Below are 17,844 nucleotides of genomic sequence, written 5' to 3'. Positions count from 1 at the left end.
ATTGTTGGACTTTATGAACTATGATTTTTGGGCCAGTTTTGGTCATGGATTTTAGATTAAGGTCCAATTAGGAAGTGGGGTCCAATTTGGAAATTTAGGCCATTAATAGACTTATGAATACAAACTTTTAGATAGTGAATTTAGTATTGGGCCTTGGTCCAAATTAAAGAAAAAGGCGAAACGGACAATGTGGATTCTTAGTCAAGATTAGTATTCCCATTTATTGACTTAATATTCATTATTATTTGAATAGTTCGGGATTTTCAGTGAGATAACAATTAGGGCTTTCTGTTCATTTCAGCATTACTTGAGAAGTGAGTTATCCTCACTATACTAAGGGGTCAAAGACACCAATACCAACCCATTGTATATGTTATCCTACCAGTTGGTAGTATGTTGAGTAGGAGTTAGTGCTGCTTGTTATGCCAGTTAGGTAGATATGTAGGACTGCCTATATTATTATGTGATTATCTGTATGCACACTAGCTGTTTTATATGTCGACATATTATGTGGGTTGGGTTGAGGTTATACTGCTTTGTGCGGTAGCCAACAAACCTTATAGCAATCCAAATATGAGTTGAGGGCCGGGTAGACATGCCAGACTCGTATTGAGGGCTCAGGAGCATTCCAGATACGAGTTGAGGGCCGGTGGGGCATACCAGTTTCAATTTTTGTTTCAGGTAGATCAGATGATCGCGGGAAGACAAATGCGTGATTGTACAACTCCTCGTATATGTGTTTATGTTTATGGGAAACTCTGATATGATATTACTTTGAAAACGAATTGTAATAACTTAATGATTTTTAAATTAAAAAGTTCAAATTTAGCATGATTTTTATGGACGTTACATAAAAATACGTAAACAGATACATATAAAAACTTAAAAAAAAACAAAAGTACGTAAAAATAGATATAAATAAGTAAAAAATCTGTTTATACATTATATATAAATTTGACAAAATTTGCAGAAAAGTCTTATTATTTTGAAAAAAATTAATGATTTGAACTTATGACCTGTTGAACATGTTAAAAAGAGCTAAAGTGAATAAATTAATCAGTTTCTTAGGCTTTTTTATTCAAAAAGTTAAAAAATCGGAACTTTTATATTCAAAAAATAAAATTTTGAAATTTATTAATTTTTCCCCCAAAATATTGAGATGTTTCTATAGATTTCTCTATTATAATTATTTGGTAATTTTAAAAAGTTGTTATGATTTCTAGCCGTGTGATCAAATAATATGTTGATTATTTGTGCAATTTATATTTGTTAGGAAAGTTTAACTTTGTGTAAATAAAAGTTTAATCATTTTTATAAAAAAACTTATAAAATTTAACTTTTAATTCTTTTGACAAATTTATTAACCAAACAGAAAACATATTCAATATCAAATTTCATGTCAACAAAAAGCACATGACATTCCATTTCTTTCGGATCCAATTTTTCATTATCCAATTCCTTTCAAAACCATTTTGTAAGCCAAACATCTCCGTACTTTATTTAAACCAAAAAAGCTAAAAACAATACTAATAAACTACATCCGAATAATTGTATATATTTAAAGGACCAAAGTTGTAGTTCTTCCATTCTACTTTACTGAATTGAATTCCCGCTCAAGATTTTGGGAAATTTGAACCTTCAGTTGCTCTAAATTATATGCGCCCAAATACTTCATCGTATTTCGTTTTGCCATTTTGAAATTCCGAACAGATCCACCACACAGAATCATCGGAGAAATCTCTCAGCAGGGAGTGAAAAGGGGCGAGAATCCGCTTGAAGTTGGAAGAAAACCTTGAAATTGTGAAGGGAATTTTGATTATTTTAGCAAAATATGGGGAAAGTGATGGATAACGACAGTGAGTTCATGTCTACAGATCCAAAGTCAACTCCGGGGAAAAAACCGCCATCAACTCCACGGCTTTTCATCAAAGAGATGGTTATGCAGAATTTCAAATCTTACGCCGGCGCACAACGAGTTGGGCCCTTTCATAAGGTTAGGTTTTTTTTTTTTTTTTTAGTAAACCCCGTATACTGAAAATTCCGGATCTTCATTCTAGGGTTTAGTAGTTCATTGGTGTTAACTTCATTTGACATTCCTGAACAGAGCTTTACCGCTGTAGTTGGTCCTAATGGTAGTGGGAAGAGTAACGTGATTGATGCTATGTTGTTCGTATTTGGCAAGCGAGCTAAGCAGGTAATACTTTATTCGATTCTACCCACACTTGTTAATCGGCTTATACCGATATTTTGTTAACCAAAATTAGCGTTTCTTTCACTAAAATGGTGCAGATGCGTCTTAACAAAGTGTCGGAGCTTATTCACAATTCAACCAACCACCAAAATCTCAACAGTGCACGTGTATCTGTTCACTTTCAAGAAATCATTGATTTGGTATGTATAAAGTTTCTCTTCAAGGCTTAATACAGTGTTGTTTGAGCAGATGCTGAATGTATTTGTTTACTTTTGTTGATTATAGGAAGATGAAACATATGAAGCTGTTCCAGGAAGTGATTTTGTTATAGCTCGTGAAGCTTTTCGAGACAACTCTTCTAAGTATTATATTAATGGACGTGACAGTAAGTTTACAGAAGTTACCAAGAAACTAAAAGGGAAAGGAGTTGACTTGGACAACAATCGATTTCTGATTCTTCAGGTTTTGTACTTCAAGAAACTAAATCTATCTTTTCATGTGTTTATTATGAGTTTTGACTTACAATTTGCTAACTTTTTTTAGGGTGAGGTTGAACAAATTTCACTTATGAAGCCAAAAGCTCAAGGTCCTCATGATGAAGGGTTTCTTGAGTACCTAGAAGATATCATTGGAACCAACAAATACTTGGAAAAAATTGAGGAGTCTCATAAACAGTATGTTTTAAATTATATCTATTATATGTCATTGATTTTTGATAAATCTTTTTGAATGTTGTCATGTTTCTTGATGCCCATATGTTCTTTTTTGGTCTATAAGGCTTGAAGCTTTGAATGAAAAGAGGTCTGGTGTGGTGCAGATGGTTAAGTTAGCTGATAAAGAAAGAGAAAATCTAGAGGTTATAACTTATAACATGTTTGTTAGATTATATACTTATGCACCAACTTTCATAACTAATAATTAATTAACATGATAAATACTTTCAGAGTGTGAAAAATGAAGCAGAAGATTACATGCTTAAGGAGTTATCTTTGTTGAAGTGGCAAGAAAGAGGAGTACAGTTTGCTTCTGAGGAGAATGCTACAAAAATGGAAGAAATTCAAAAGAACACATCCGATCTTCAACAAAATATAACGTCTGAAAGGTGATTGTTGTTTTAACAATGGTTTTAAACGTCTTTTGATGTAATTTATGTAATATTTAATGAAAAGATTCTTCTTTTTTCTCATAGGGAGAAGATTCAGGAAAGCAAAAACTCTTTGAAGGAGCTTGAGACACAGCATAACAAGTTTATGAAGAGACAAGAGGTTTTGATTGAGTAGTTTATTTATCTCCAGAAGCTTCTTTACATATGTATTTCAAGAAAGAACATAAACATATATTTTCTTTTACTTTTCTTTGCATTGCTTTAAAGGAACTTGACACTGAGCTTAAAAGGTGCAAAGATGAATTCAAGGAATTTGAGAGACAAGATGTGAAACATCGAGAAGATTTAAAACATGTGAAAACAAAGATCAAGAAAACAGAAGAAAAAGTTGAAAAGGTAAGATATATCATATATGTCTTCTGCATATGTGGCATTAAATGAATAAGATTATAACATCAATACATAATCTCTCTTTTGTTCATTAGGATTCAGCAAAGATTACAGATATCACAAGGCAATCTGAAGAGTCAACTAATTTAATCCCCAAACTAGAGGAAGATATTCCTAAACTGCAAAAGAATTTGGTGAATGAAGAAAAGATATTGGAAGAAATTATGGAAAGCTCCAAAGGTATATAATATAGATTATTATAGAAACATGGTTTAGTATAAAATTTTGTTTTGATATGTATTTATTTATAATTTTTTTTAACAGTTGAAACTGAGAAATTCAGAGAAGAAGTTGCAAAGGTTCGTGCTGAACTAAAGCCTTGGGAAAAAGAACTGATTGAGCATCAAGGAAAGCTTGAAGTGGCATCTACAGAAAAGAAACTTTTGTCTGAGAAGGTGAGGGGCATTTTTGGAATTTTCAACGCTTTAAATTATGATATCTGTTATAATGGTGTAATGACATAGTATTACAAGTAACAAATATTACATTTGAATCATTAAAAAGCTTTGAAATCCGAAATAGATTTGAAACATGAAGATTAAATTTTATATTTTTGAATTATGATTAAAATTAGTTATTAGTTATTAATATTAATTTCAATGTGTGAATGTTTTAGCATGAAGCTGGACGTGTGGCATATTTGGATGCTCAAAAACAATTGAATGATATAAAAAAGAAAGTTGAAACAAAGACTTCAAGCATAAAAGATATGCAAACAAAGTTAGAAAAAAACAAACTCGATTCATCAAAAGCTCATAAAGTAGAACAAGTAAGTTCATTTCCTTGTCTCTTTTTCATATTTCCAACTCTACCCTTGTTTTCAATTACTAAATAGTTAATCATTTTGTGAGTTTTTCAGGAATGTTTAAAAGAACAAGAGGCTCTAATGACTCTTGAACAAACAGCAAGACAAAAAGTCATGGAGCTAAAATCTGTCATGGAAACTGAAAGGAATCAAGGGTCTGTTTTAAAAGCAATATTGCAAGCAAAATCTTCGAATTCAATTGAGGGTATTTATGGAAGAATGGGTGATTTGGGTGCTATTGATGGTAAGTTTAAGTCTCCATTTAGCATTATTTAAAACAAAAGCATTCCGTTTTTTCTGTGATGTTTTTATCCTTACATTGTAAAAAGGTCTATTATGCCCCTGTTTATGACATGGATTTTTGTTTGCAGCAAAGTATGACGTGGCAGTTTCAACAGCATGTGCTGGACTTGATTATATTGTGGTGGAAACAACAGCTGCAGCACAAGCATGTGTGGACATGCTTCGTAAGAACAATCTTGGTGTTGCTACTTTCATGATATTGGTAAAAGATCCTTTTTTTTTTTTTTTTTAAATTTTAATAAATTGTCATTTTAAAAAACAATGAATTTAGGCAATTAGGTGATGATATATTCTTGCTGGTTGCTAATGATGTGAAGTATTGGTTAAGTTATCTGCTAAAATCACACAAATTCGAGAACAAAATGAAGGGGCAATAAATTTTTAGGTTAATTTAAAAAAAAGACATTATATTTTGTGTTTTTTTTTTTCCGGATTGAACCTCAAATTTATTTTCTGTGTGAAAAAGACCTTGTATTCTTTCCTTCTTTTCCAAAAAATGTAAAATGTGGCCCTTTTAGTCATTTTTTTGGGTTAATCTGTCCCTTATAATCATTTTTTTCCAAAAAAATGTAAAATGTGAGGGTTTTTTCAAGAAAAATGAAAAAGTTTGAGGGTTTATTTGGAAGCATTTAGAAGATTGAGGGAAAAAAATACAAAGTTGAGGGCTTTTTCAAGAAATATGAAAAAGTACAAGGCCTTTTTCAGGCAAAAACTAAATTTGAGATTAACCCTAATTTCTTTTTTTACCAAAAATGAAGCCCAAATTTCTTGATTTAGAATTTTGTATTACCCATTTTGATTGTTTTTATTTGACTTTTTTGGAGCATAGTTTAATGTTGTTGTTTGTGTGTTTTTTTTAAAAAAAAAAAATTATTTTTGTGTTGATGCAGGAAAAACAAGGGAATCATATGTCTAGAATGAAGGAAAAAGTAAGCACTCCGGAGGGCGTTCCACGTCTTTTTGATCTCATCAAAGTGAAAGATGAAAGAATGAAACTTGCTTTTTATGCAGCAATGGGAAACACTGTTGTTGCCAAGGATATTGATCAGGTATTGTATTGTATTTATCCCATTATTTTTTCTTCAAAATAAAACCATTAAAAGATCCTTTACATATTACTCTTGAATTCGATTCCTTAATCCTTCTTTTGGCTGTTTTTCATTCCATGATACATTACAGTTACATATTAATCTTTGGTAACAATAATATTTTATAAAATTTCAAAACTTTTTCTCTCTTTATTTTCCAAAATGTTTTTTTTTTAAAAAAAAAAAATTATGATTCCATTCCAAAATTTCATGGTCTTCAGTTTTGTATAATTTTTATAGTTTAGAAAACTTTTTAGTATATACATTTCAAATGACATGAAATCCGTTGATCAAACTTTTCTTTTTGTAACTTAAGTTCTGTTTTTTTTTTTTGTGATTCCATTCCATTCGTTTGTGATTCCATTCCATTGTTTTTAGGCAACACGAATCGCATACGGAGGGAATCAAGAATTCCGGCGAGTAGTGACACTGGATGGAGCTCTGTTTGAGAAATCAGGGACAATGAGTGGAGGTGGAAACAAGCCACGCGGGGGTAAAATGGGAACTTCCATCAGAGCCACCAGTGTCTCTGGTGAATCCTTTACTGAAGCTGAAAATGAACTCACTCAAATATCAGAAAAATTAAAAAACATAAGACAACAAATCTCTCAAGTTGTCAGAGAATACAAGGATTTGGAAAAACAAGCCACACGTTTAGAAATGGAGTTAGCCAAAAGCCAAAAAGAGGTAAAAAAATCATTATGAAACAATATTCATATTTTTTTTTGGATAATCACAAAAAATACCAAAATGGGTGGGTCCCATTAACAAATTGACCACCTTTTTGAATTTTTTTTTTTTTAAAGAAATGGCCATCAAGTTTGCAACATGTGGATTGTAGTTTTTGGTATTATTATAATTCTCTTTTAATATTTTATGGTCTTTAATTTTTTTTAAGTTTGTATTTTTGACAAATTTTCAAAGTGATCATGTCAAGTAATTAACAAGCACCTTAAAACAATGGATGATCTCATTAACAAATAGACCATTTTGTTTTGATTTTTTAAGAAATGGACATTGATTTTCCAACATGTGGATTGTAGTTTTTGGTATTATTATAGTTCTATTTGATGATTTCAAGGTCTTCAATTGTATATAATTTTATATTTTTTTACGAATTTTCAAAGTGATTATGTCAGTTATTTTAACAAAACCTTAAAAAATATATATTTTCAGTCAAACAGCATTTTAAAACGATATTATAATCATATTTCACAATTATTTGCAAAAATTGTTCATACGTTACTAACTGATGATGTCATATCAATTATTTATTTATTTATTTTAATCTATTTTTTTGCAATCAAAGAACACCTTAAAATAATGTTATTTTTTTATTGAGAAAAAATAATCATATATTTCACAGTTATTTGCAAAAATTATTCATATGTTACTAACTGATGACGTGATTTCACATTTTTTTTAGCAAAATGACATTATTTTTCAAAATACAAACAAGTTTGTTTGTAATACTTCGAAATATAATTTTTTTTCCCAAAATTTTAAATCTTTTCACACTCTTCTTTTCCAAAATGACATTGTTTTACAAAAAATCAAATACGTGGTCAATTTATTAAACCGGACTACCCATTTTGCTCATTTTTGTGATAATCATATGCTATTTTTAGACTTTCTGATTTTATAAAATTGTTTATATATTTTAAATGAAACAGATTGAGAGTTTGAATTCACAACATGAATATCTTGAAAATCAACTTGATTCCCTAAAGAATTCAGCTGAACCAAGTAAGGCTGAAATTGCTAGACTTGAAGAACTCAAGAAAATAATTTCAGAAGAAGAAAAGGAAATCAATAGGTTGACTAAAGGTTCGAAACAGTTGAAGGAGAAGGTTGGGATTTTAATATTTTTTCCATTTTATTATATCATTCTGACAGTTTTTTTATATAATACTATTTGTTTAACTGTACAAGATTTGATTATTGTTTAGGTGTTGGAGCTTCAAGGCAAAATAGAGAATGCAGGGGGTGAAAAGTTGAAAAATCAGAAGGCTAAGGTTAACAAGATCCAAAATGTAAGTATAGGGTCAAAATGGTAATTTTTATAGGGTCTAAACAAGTTGAGTCTGGTTGACCAATCAACAACTTATTTTTCTTAAACAAACAGAAAGGGCAAAAATGTCATTATAAAAAGTTTTGGACCAAAATTACAACAAAATGAAAGTTTTGGACCATTGGTGGTAGTTCAAAACTTTTTTGACCTAAATGACATTTTTCAACAAACCACAGGGACCATTTTTGCAACTTTGTCATAATTAAAAGACCTAATTACAACTTTTGTTCTTGTGCTTCTTGAAAAGTTATGGATTTAATCCAAATGTTTTGATATTTTCGTGGTTAGTCCCTGTAGTTTAGTTTCACTGCACTTTTGGTCCCTCACTTGGTTGGTGCTAAAAAGAGTTGTTAAGTTTGATTAAAATGACTATTTAGTCCCTGTCTTCATATCCAGAAGTTTGATTTTTTTTTTTTTTTTTTTTTTTTTTTTTTTTTTATTGCGGAAATTGTAGTTTCATTGCATTTTTCGTCCTTGGTTTCGATCCTTTTGACAAAAAAGGGTTTGTTGAGTCCAATTCAAATGACTATTTTGCCCTTCATCCAATTTTTTTGAATAAAGCATTTTAGGTGGTTGTAAACAATAGGGTATATGTTATATTATGAGTTATGAGTTTATTATAAACTGTTTGACTTGTTTTTTTTATGTTCAAGTTGAAAGACTATTTTGCCCTTCATCCAATTTTTTAAAAGTAGCCACTCACTGATGTTGTTGTTTTTGTTAGGACATTGATAAAAACAGCACAGAGATCAATCGACACAAAGTTCAAATAGAAACTGGGAACAAACTTTTGAAAAAATTAAGAAATGGGATTAAAGAATCAGAGAAAGAGATAGAAAAACTGAATGCACAAAAGGAAAATTTATTGGCTTCTTTTAAAGAGATTGAAGAAAAAGCATTCAAGGTTCAAGATGATTATAAGAAGACAGAAGAGGTCAGTTTTTACTTTTTTACTTCTACCATTTAAAAAACTTACCATTTGACTTAAATTTCTTCTTCTTATTTTTTTTTAACCTTTTGTTTTCTTTTGTGTAGCTTATTGAACAACACAAGGACTCACTTGGAAAAGCAAAATCTGATTATGAAAACTTGAAAAAGACTGTTGATGAGTTGAGGGCATCTGAGGTATTTTAACTATTTACTCTCTTTCTCTCTCCTTTTACATCACTACCCTTTTGTGGAAATAAATAAATACAATGCCTATTAAAGAGTTGTACTTTTGAAAAGTAGTTAGATGGATTTTTCAAAGTATAATGTTTTTATTATAAATAATATTTAACTACAATGCTATATTTAAGTAGAAAAAACACTCAAAATACATTACTGTAGTAAAAAGAATGGTTAATTTCATAAAAGACCTTGTATTTTTTCATATTTTCCAAAACCCCCCAAGTTTGTAATTTTTTTTCCGAAAAAACCCCTTAACCTTCTTAATGGTTTCAAATAAACAGTCAACTTTTTTATTTTTCTTGAAAAAACCCAAAAAATGAGTAAAAGGGCCAGATCTGAAAAAATGAAAAAAGTACAAGGTCTTTTTCTGGCAAAAAGTAAATTTAAGGTTTAACACATGACAAAAAACAGGTGGATGCTGATTTTAAACTACAAGACATGAAAAAACTGATAAAAGAATTGGAAATGAAAGAGAAAGGATACAAGAAAAAGCTCGAGGAGTTACACAACTCTCTTTCAAAGCATATAGAACAGTGAGTTTCATATTACTTTATATCTTTTAACATCTCATTCCAAAAAACAAAACTTTTAATATATTTTTATTTTTTTCTTAAAAATTTGACAGAATTAAAAAAGATTTAGTCGATCCAGAAAAGCTTCAAGCCACACTTGGAGAAAACGAATCATTTGCCAAAGGCTCTGACCTTAAAAAGGCTTTAGAAATGGTGGCGTTACTTGAAGCACAAATGAAAGAGATGAACCCTAATCTTGATTCCATTGCTGAGTAAGAAAGAATTTCCCTTTTTTAATTTCATTATTTCATTTCCCTTAATTACTCGTTAATTTTATTATTATTTAATTTCACAGATATCGTAACAAAGTATCTGTATACAACGAGCGAGTCGAAGAGCTTAATTTAGTTACAAACGAACGCGATGAGACAAAAAAACAATACGATGAATGGCGAAAGAAAAGGTATTGTGAAATTACTAAAATACCCTTACGTAACGTTTTTAAATAATGCTAATTTGCTTTCCTCGTCTGTTTCAGGTTAGATGAGTTCATGGAAGGTTTCAACACTATTTCACTTAAACTAAAGGAAATGTATCAGGTTTGTGAAAATATAATCTAAAAATAAAAATACAAATCACGATATTTAATTAAAATTTTAATTTTTTTTTTTGTAGATGATTACTCTTGGAGGTGATGCAGAGCTTGAATTAGTGGATTCTTTAGATCCTTTCTCAGAAGGTGTTGTGTTTAGTGTTAGGCCTCCGAAAAAAAGTTGGAAAAATATCGCTAATTTATCAGGGGGCGAAAAGGTAAAATAATATATTATAAAAAAAAAAAAAATTCATTTTCTTTAGTATATTTTGTGACATGTTATAAAAATATTTTTTTACAGACTTTGAGTTCACTAGCTCTTGTGTTTGCACTACATCATTACAAGCCAACACCTCTTTATGTTATGGATGAAATCGATGCTGCGTTAGGTATGTTTTTCTGCCATATCTAATTTTTTTAATGAATATGTATATATAATTTTTATTTTATATTTACTTATATTTAATTTAATCTAATCTGTGGTGATAGATTTTAAGAATGTTTCAATTGTGGGGCATTATGTTAAGGATCGAACCAAGGATGCACAGTTTGTTATCATAAGGTATTTAATATTTATGATACTTTTTTTATTGTTTTAAAAAATATATGTTTTTTTTTTTGTAGTAATTTGGATTTTTAAAAAAAAAATTAATTTGTAGTTTGAGAAATAACATGTTTGAGTTGGCTGATCGGCTTGTGGGGATTTACAAAACTGATAATTGCACAAAGAGCATAACGATAAATCCGGGGAGTTTTGTGGTTCATGGAAAGGATTAATTAAACTCTGTTTTACTATTTGCAAACTTATAATAATTTTATGATCTTGTGTTGTAATTGTTATATATATTGTAAAGACACGTTATAGTAGTAGTGGTATATCTTTGTAGGTTTAGTTTTGAATGCCCATGTGTTATTGTAAAACGTATACAATGATGAATGCAATGTGTGCTTGATTGCATTTATTCACTTCATTAGGTGAAATACTTATGAATTACTTAAGTGTATTAAAAAAATAAAAATAATATTAGTTTTTGAACATCAAAGAATTATTAAAGTAATATTTTTTTATTTAAACAAAGATTTTGTTGAATAAGTATGTAAGTAAACCCAAACTACTAAAAATTAGTAATTACATATTTTAAATAATTGTTTAAATTTATAAATTTCTAATTATTTGTTTGAACACAAGTCAAAAACAATGATTCCTTACACCTGTTTTATTCCTACTCGGACAATGCAACTTGTAGTTGCTCATGAGTAAACACAACCAACTTTTGATAGTGATTCTTTTTGACTTTTCACTACTAGAAAACTAGGGTAATAGCTACGACACAATCCGTAGCTATTCGGTAGGTATAAGGCGATACCTACGGATTTGCTACGGAAAATGTCCTGTAGCATAAATGCCCGTGGAAAACTTTTACCTACGGAATTGCTAACTTTTACCTACGGAATTGCTACTGAATACCTACAGATATTTCTGTAGGTATAATACCTACAGAATAGCTATGGCCGGTAATTGCTACGGAATACCTACAGATTGCCAATGGGTGTATGTTCCTACGGAATAGCTACGGAATAGCATAGCTACGGATTACCTACGGATTACCTACGCAAGTGTTTTCCTACAGAATAGCTACGGAACTGTTTAGCTACGGATTTCCTACGGATTAACGACAGAACTCAAGTTTGACTAAAATTGACTTTCTTCCTACGGAATACCTACGGACCTATTTAGCGACGGATTTCCGTAGCTAGTCCGTAACTAATTTCATTTTATCAAAAAAAATAAATTTTAAAAATTTAAAAATTTTCATTTTTTGTCAAATACCATATCAATTCAATTTGTCCAAAATACACCAAAAAATGTCCCTAATACCAACTTTGACACATTCAATTCCATTGTCTTAAATACCATACAAATGTCTCAAGTACCATACAAATTAGGCATAACAAAGCAAGCAAACAATACAAGTGTTTACAAATTCAATTGTTCCAAAATACTTATCAATTGTCCTCGGGTGGATTATCGGGGGGACCATGGGGTTGATTTCCAGACATATTTATCATCCTCATAACCATCTCCATTTGTTCTTTCATTTGTTGTTGTTGTTGTTGTTCCATGACAGAAACTTGTGCACGCAACCTATCAACCTAAAAAATGGTGACACAATTCAATACTTAAACAATAATAGCAATTTATTTTAGTTTATTGTAACAATGCATTTTAGTTTATAATTATAGCAATACACTTAACTTTTAAACCATAATAGCAACATATATTTATTTTTATCAATTTAATCAATATTATCAACAAACTACATAACCTTTAACCATAATAGCAACATACTTTTGTTTATTATCAATTTAATCAATATTCTCACCAAACTACCTAGCTTTTAACCATATTAGCAACATATTTTTGTTTATTATCAATTTAATTAGTATTATCAACATACCTCTTGTTGTGTGCTATCCGACTGGGTGGACTGGGTGGATTGGGAAGATGGAGTCCCTAAAACCAAAAAATGTATATCCGATGCTCCTATCCCATAGATAGCACCCTTCTTCTTTCCTTTTCTTCTAAGTTGGCTTTCCTCCCATACATCTACATCATCCTTACGATTTGAAGGATCTTCACCAAATTTGTTGACCAACCCATGCAGATACCCCTCCTACAAATTACAAAAAACATGATTGTCATATACAAAAATGAGACAATCAATATACATAAATGATAAAGATAAGTTACTAGTGCTTCTTTGGCCGTCTGCGAGCAATATTCAATATTTTCATGATTTCCCTCAAAATATTTTTTCTTTGACTCGGCAGTGCTATGCATCTTCACGAAAACATCATATTGTGTGGGTGGTTTACCCATCAATTTTTCCTACATAAAAGTCAACGTACAATTAATGTAGTTAGTGTTATAACAAAATAAGAATAATAAAATTTATTATTGTGATACTTACTAATTTCCTACGGTGCTGGTCAAATCCTATACTACTCGCAGTGTGTCTTGCTGTTGACCCACTAGAATCTGCAGTGTTGCGGTTCTGCTGAGCGATTTTTGAATTCTTTTGCCACTTCTCTGTGGACCAATGCTGTGAAAAGAATATATATATATATATATATATATATATATATATATATATATATATATATATATATATATATATATATAAATACAATAATATAATAAGAAATAAAAAACTTAACAAAAAAATAATAATGTATCATATCCGTTACATCACACAAACGTTGCCACACAGTCTCCGGTACGCGTTCGGGGCGGTAGTTATGCATCCCATCATAGTAGCTACAAAACTTTGGGGGGAGGGGTTTCCCATCATTTCGTGTCATGTCGGCAGATTGTTTCCTGATACCTTTCATCCTATCTCTGTATCTATCCTTGAGGACACACTTGAATGCATCAAATATGTTCTCATTCTCTTGTGAAGCCACCTGTACATTGTCTGTAAAAGATAACAAGTAAATTTAAAAATACAAACTAAAAACAAATGAGTATAAGATACAATAACAAGTATTTAATATATTACCCCGAAACGCGAAAACATCTGTAGAAGAGCCTCATTTGGAATATCACTGAACTGGGCCCACGGATGATCTAAATTCTCCCAACCGGGTATGCCACTTCCTTAAATGTTTAGACTCCAATTGCTTTTATTTTGTTTTTGGAAAAATAAAGAAAAAAAGGGGTGGGGTAAGAATCGAACTCAAGTCTCCTACGTAACTAAGCAACACAATTACCATCTAGCCGGGCATGTCACATCCTTGCTGAGTTTGTCTCCTATTAATTTTATCCACTTTCTTTTTTCGATTATTGTGATTATTATTATTATTATTATTATTATTATTATTATTATTATTATTATTATTATTATTATTTTATTTTCAATATTAAAGTCTTAAAACTTTTTTTTCACTATTATTATTATTTTTTTCATTATTTTTTTTCAATAATAATAATATTCAAAAAAAATTAAAAATGTGGTTAACACACAAACAAACAATTAAAATAATATATGTTTAATGTATAAATTAAATAATGAAAAAATATGATAATTATGGGAAATATGTATATTTGTATAAGTATGTATGTGTGTGCTTATGTATATGTATGTGTGTATATGTATATGTAAGCATTACAACGTTAAACAATGAGCAATGGATTATAGTGTTAAACCAAAAAACAAGTAATGGATTCCGTAGGTAATTACCTACGGAATAGCTACGGAATATGCTTTCCGTTAGAATTCCGTAGCTAATCCGTAGCTAATTAGCTACGGATTAGCTACGGATTTTTCTTATTTTCGATTTTTCGGGCACCAAACGTCGTTTTTTCGCTCCGTTTTTTTCACACCTCTATTATATACGATTATTTATATTTTCACCAACTTATAGCTATTAACATCATTGATAAAGTCGCGTGCACATACATGATCCATTGTTCGTTTAATGGTTTAACACTATAATGTTTATGAATATGTACACATACATCTCACAAACACGTATACATACACATATACATGTACACATATACCACAACTCATTCATGTATATAAATATACATATACAAACATAATCCATCACAAGTTGGTGAAAAGTATAAACATTACAATGCTAAACAATGAAACGAGTACTTGATCCCGAAGGGGCACACGACTTTATGAACGATATTAATAGCTATTCCGAAGCTATTCCGTTACCAAACTAGGGCATCCCATTATGTAGCTGATCCGTAGAGATTCCGTAGCTAATTAGCTACGAAAATTTTCCGTAGCTATTTTCCGTAGGAAAACACCATGTTTTCTAGTAGTGTTTGTTTATTGTTATTGTAAAACATATAACAAGTGAAAATTGTCTTTTTTGAAAGGTGTAAGGAATCATTTTATCTGAAGGGTTTAGTGATATTTTTGGAATAAGCATACGATTTTATATATTACTTCTAGAAATTATCTTTGCTTTTATAACATGTTTACCCAATGTTATAGCTCGTAGTTTCATTTCATTACACAAACCGTATTTATGATCAATATTCCTCAATAAAATAGCTTGAACACCGACTTTTAATACCAATTAATAAATTGTCAAACCTGAAGGTTTAAGGCTATTTAGAATATCAAGTGAGTATAAATATTCGTTGAAGTCATCGTGTAGAAAATCCGAATGACAAAGTCTAACTGAACTTCAGTATTCTTTTTCATCTCCAAGAAATAATGTTAAAAAACGATTGTTTGTCTTGAACTACTTCATTTTTCGATGCAATGATTGCTCTTTCATAAAAAAACATCGGATTTTTTTTTGCATTTTCAATAATAGAAGGATAGACAAATACAACTAATGAACCAGTAGGATCCGATGAATCAGTAATGAAAATATCATCTGGTATATCCATAATTGCCTTGCCATTGTTTAAACCAAAACTTCCCTTCTCCTATATCCAAAAACCAGTTTGCAAATGTGGTTGCTTCTTCAATATAAGATGTCTGAAGACTTAACCTTTATGTTTTTTTTTGTTAATCTTAGGACTTCACAATTTGACCAAATATAAGAGGAAGATATTGAAACATTCACAATGTATTGTCTACTTCTATTAGGAACAACATGTAAAATCTATCTAAAATCACCTCCAAAACAATTGCTTTTACTTTAAATGACAATTTTGAATTACTACGAAGATCAAAACTTAATATCCTTAAAATATCTATCCAAAGCTTCAAAGGCATGCTTGTAAATCATGGGTGCCTCGTCCCATAAAATTAATGATGCTTTTTTTAACAATTCAACATCAGTTTTGGGCGTTATAGAACAAAACGAATCCTCGGTAAGATTTAAAAGGACTATAAACCGAAAGTGTACTGTCCTACCTCCTATCAATAATAATGAAATAATACCACTTGAAACAACATTTAACATGATTTTACCTTCCAATGTTAAAGCATCATATACTGTTTTCCAAAGAAACCCTTTCCCGGTTTCTGCGTAACCGTAAACGAAAAAGACACCTCTTTTCTTTTGCTTAACATTTGTAATAATATCGTCAAAACACCTCTTTGTTCAATTGTTAATGAACCAGGTAGCCGATGAAACTCTTTCAATAGAGTCGTCATGTCAAAATCTAGCTCCTTAGTAATCAATCGATTATCTGTAGAAGATACAAACCGGTGATTAAGGTAAGGCGTTCCATTAAAATCTTTGAGGCTTGAATTGTTCTGGCGTGAAAATTTTTCAATCCCATAAAGTGTCAAGTTCTTAACTTGATTATCAGAAAGCGATAAACCTGTAGAAATTACCTTTTTTAGAGATAACTATATAAAATTAAAACAATAATAATAAGTTACTAAGATTTTATTAAATATATAAAAAGTATAATATTTTTTATTAAATTAATACAATGTAATAAGTAAGAATTTTTAAGCAAAACCTTAATTTAAATAATTAAAAATAACATATTACATGGTGACTTTACGTGACATCCCAAATTCACGTTCTTTTCAAAAATTATATTTACGCTTATTTAAAAATAAGAATATCCGTTTTAAAGAATAATATTGCGGAATTTGTTCCTAGAAAACCTGATAAAAATATTATCAAAGAATTTCCGAAGAAATTTATTTAATTTGTATTAAACATTCGTTTGTCATCGTCAATACAGAAACATAAGCATAAACAGTCCTTACATTCATTTACACTAATGATTTACATCTTCGTTAATCTCTCAGTGTAATGTATCTTCGTATCAATACCTGTGATACAAATAAACTGAGTGGGTCAGGTTGGGCAACCTGTGAGTACATAGGCTTTTCAACCCACAATAATATAATTATTATGTTTAATTATCAAAAAATTAACCTAATTTCCCATCCCCATAATCTTCCTTATTCTTAAGAATCTTCCATAAGAATCATCAATTCTTCATTCATTCATTCCTAAGTATTATCCTAAGGAATAGGCACGAAGTCCATCGCTGCTAGGGTTTATCCAACATGCACTAAGTCCATAGCTGCTGATGTTATCTATTAGGCACAATTGCCTTTGTTACCTATCAGGCACAACTGGCAATATTATCTATTAGGTGCAGCTCCTAGGATTTTTAGCGTACATTTGGTGAACACGTAGTTCAAAGGTTATTTATTAGGCGCAACTGCCAAGATTTTTAGAGTACATCTAGTGAACACGACGTTCACAAACACCTACAGGTTGCGAGCCTGCTAGCGTTCCACTGGACTGTCTAGAATACTCTATGGTTGTCATCTATACTCTGCTAGATGACCGGATCAATGTTAAAATTAAGGCTTCTCATCATCTTTCACGTCTCATCATTTTGTACCCATCTTTTACCCAATATATTTATAGGTATAAAAATACATATACAATTTAAATAACGTAAAACATGTATAAATCGTTCATTTAGCATAGATATCAAGAACACAGATAATAAGCACATATAGCATGTATTAATATTAAAAACTTCATATCTATGTGTAAGATGAAAGTAACTATGCAATCACTTGTTAAAGCGACGATTCAAAA

The 17,844-nt window shown here is 30.3% G+C and overlaps 1 protein-coding gene across 1 annotated transcript; it reads left to right on the top strand.

The window, feature by feature from the left end:
• Positions 1–1,653: 1,653 nt before the first annotated feature.
• Positions 1,654–11,245, top strand: SMC3 (structural maintenance of chromosome 3). Its single transcript, XM_078985762.1, has 28 exons — positions 1,654–1,993; positions 2,105–2,194; positions 2,290–2,391; positions 2,477–2,653; positions 2,735–2,865; positions 2,969–3,047; positions 3,136–3,293; positions 3,381–3,456; positions 3,564–3,692; positions 3,782–3,926; positions 4,011–4,141; positions 4,363–4,515; positions 4,606–4,795; positions 4,923–5,056; positions 5,745–5,903; positions 6,321–6,629; positions 7,616–7,792; positions 7,892–7,975; positions 8,738–8,947; positions 9,049–9,138; positions 9,595–9,716; positions 9,809–9,967; positions 10,051–10,158; positions 10,234–10,294; positions 10,371–10,505; positions 10,589–10,676; positions 10,777–10,849; positions 10,947–11,245. Exons 1-28 carry the CDS (start codon positions 1,832–1,834, stop codon positions 11,062–11,064), a joined length of 3,750 nt encoding a protein of 1,249 aa, XP_078841888.1. The 5' UTR covers positions 1,654–1,831; the 3' UTR covers positions 11,065–11,245.
• Positions 11,246–17,844: the final 6,599 nt, after the last annotated feature.

The sequence above is a fragment of the Lactuca saligna genome, chromosome 3, assembly GCF_052625555.1.
Source record: "Lactuca saligna cultivar CGN05327 chromosome 3, ASM5262555v1, whole genome shotgun sequence".
NCBI classification, from domain to species: domain Eukaryota; kingdom Viridiplantae; phylum Streptophyta; class Magnoliopsida; order Asterales; family Asteraceae; genus Lactuca; species Lactuca saligna.
Note: the sequence above shows the minus strand (reverse complement) of the source record. Positions and strands in the feature narration are given on the sequence as shown.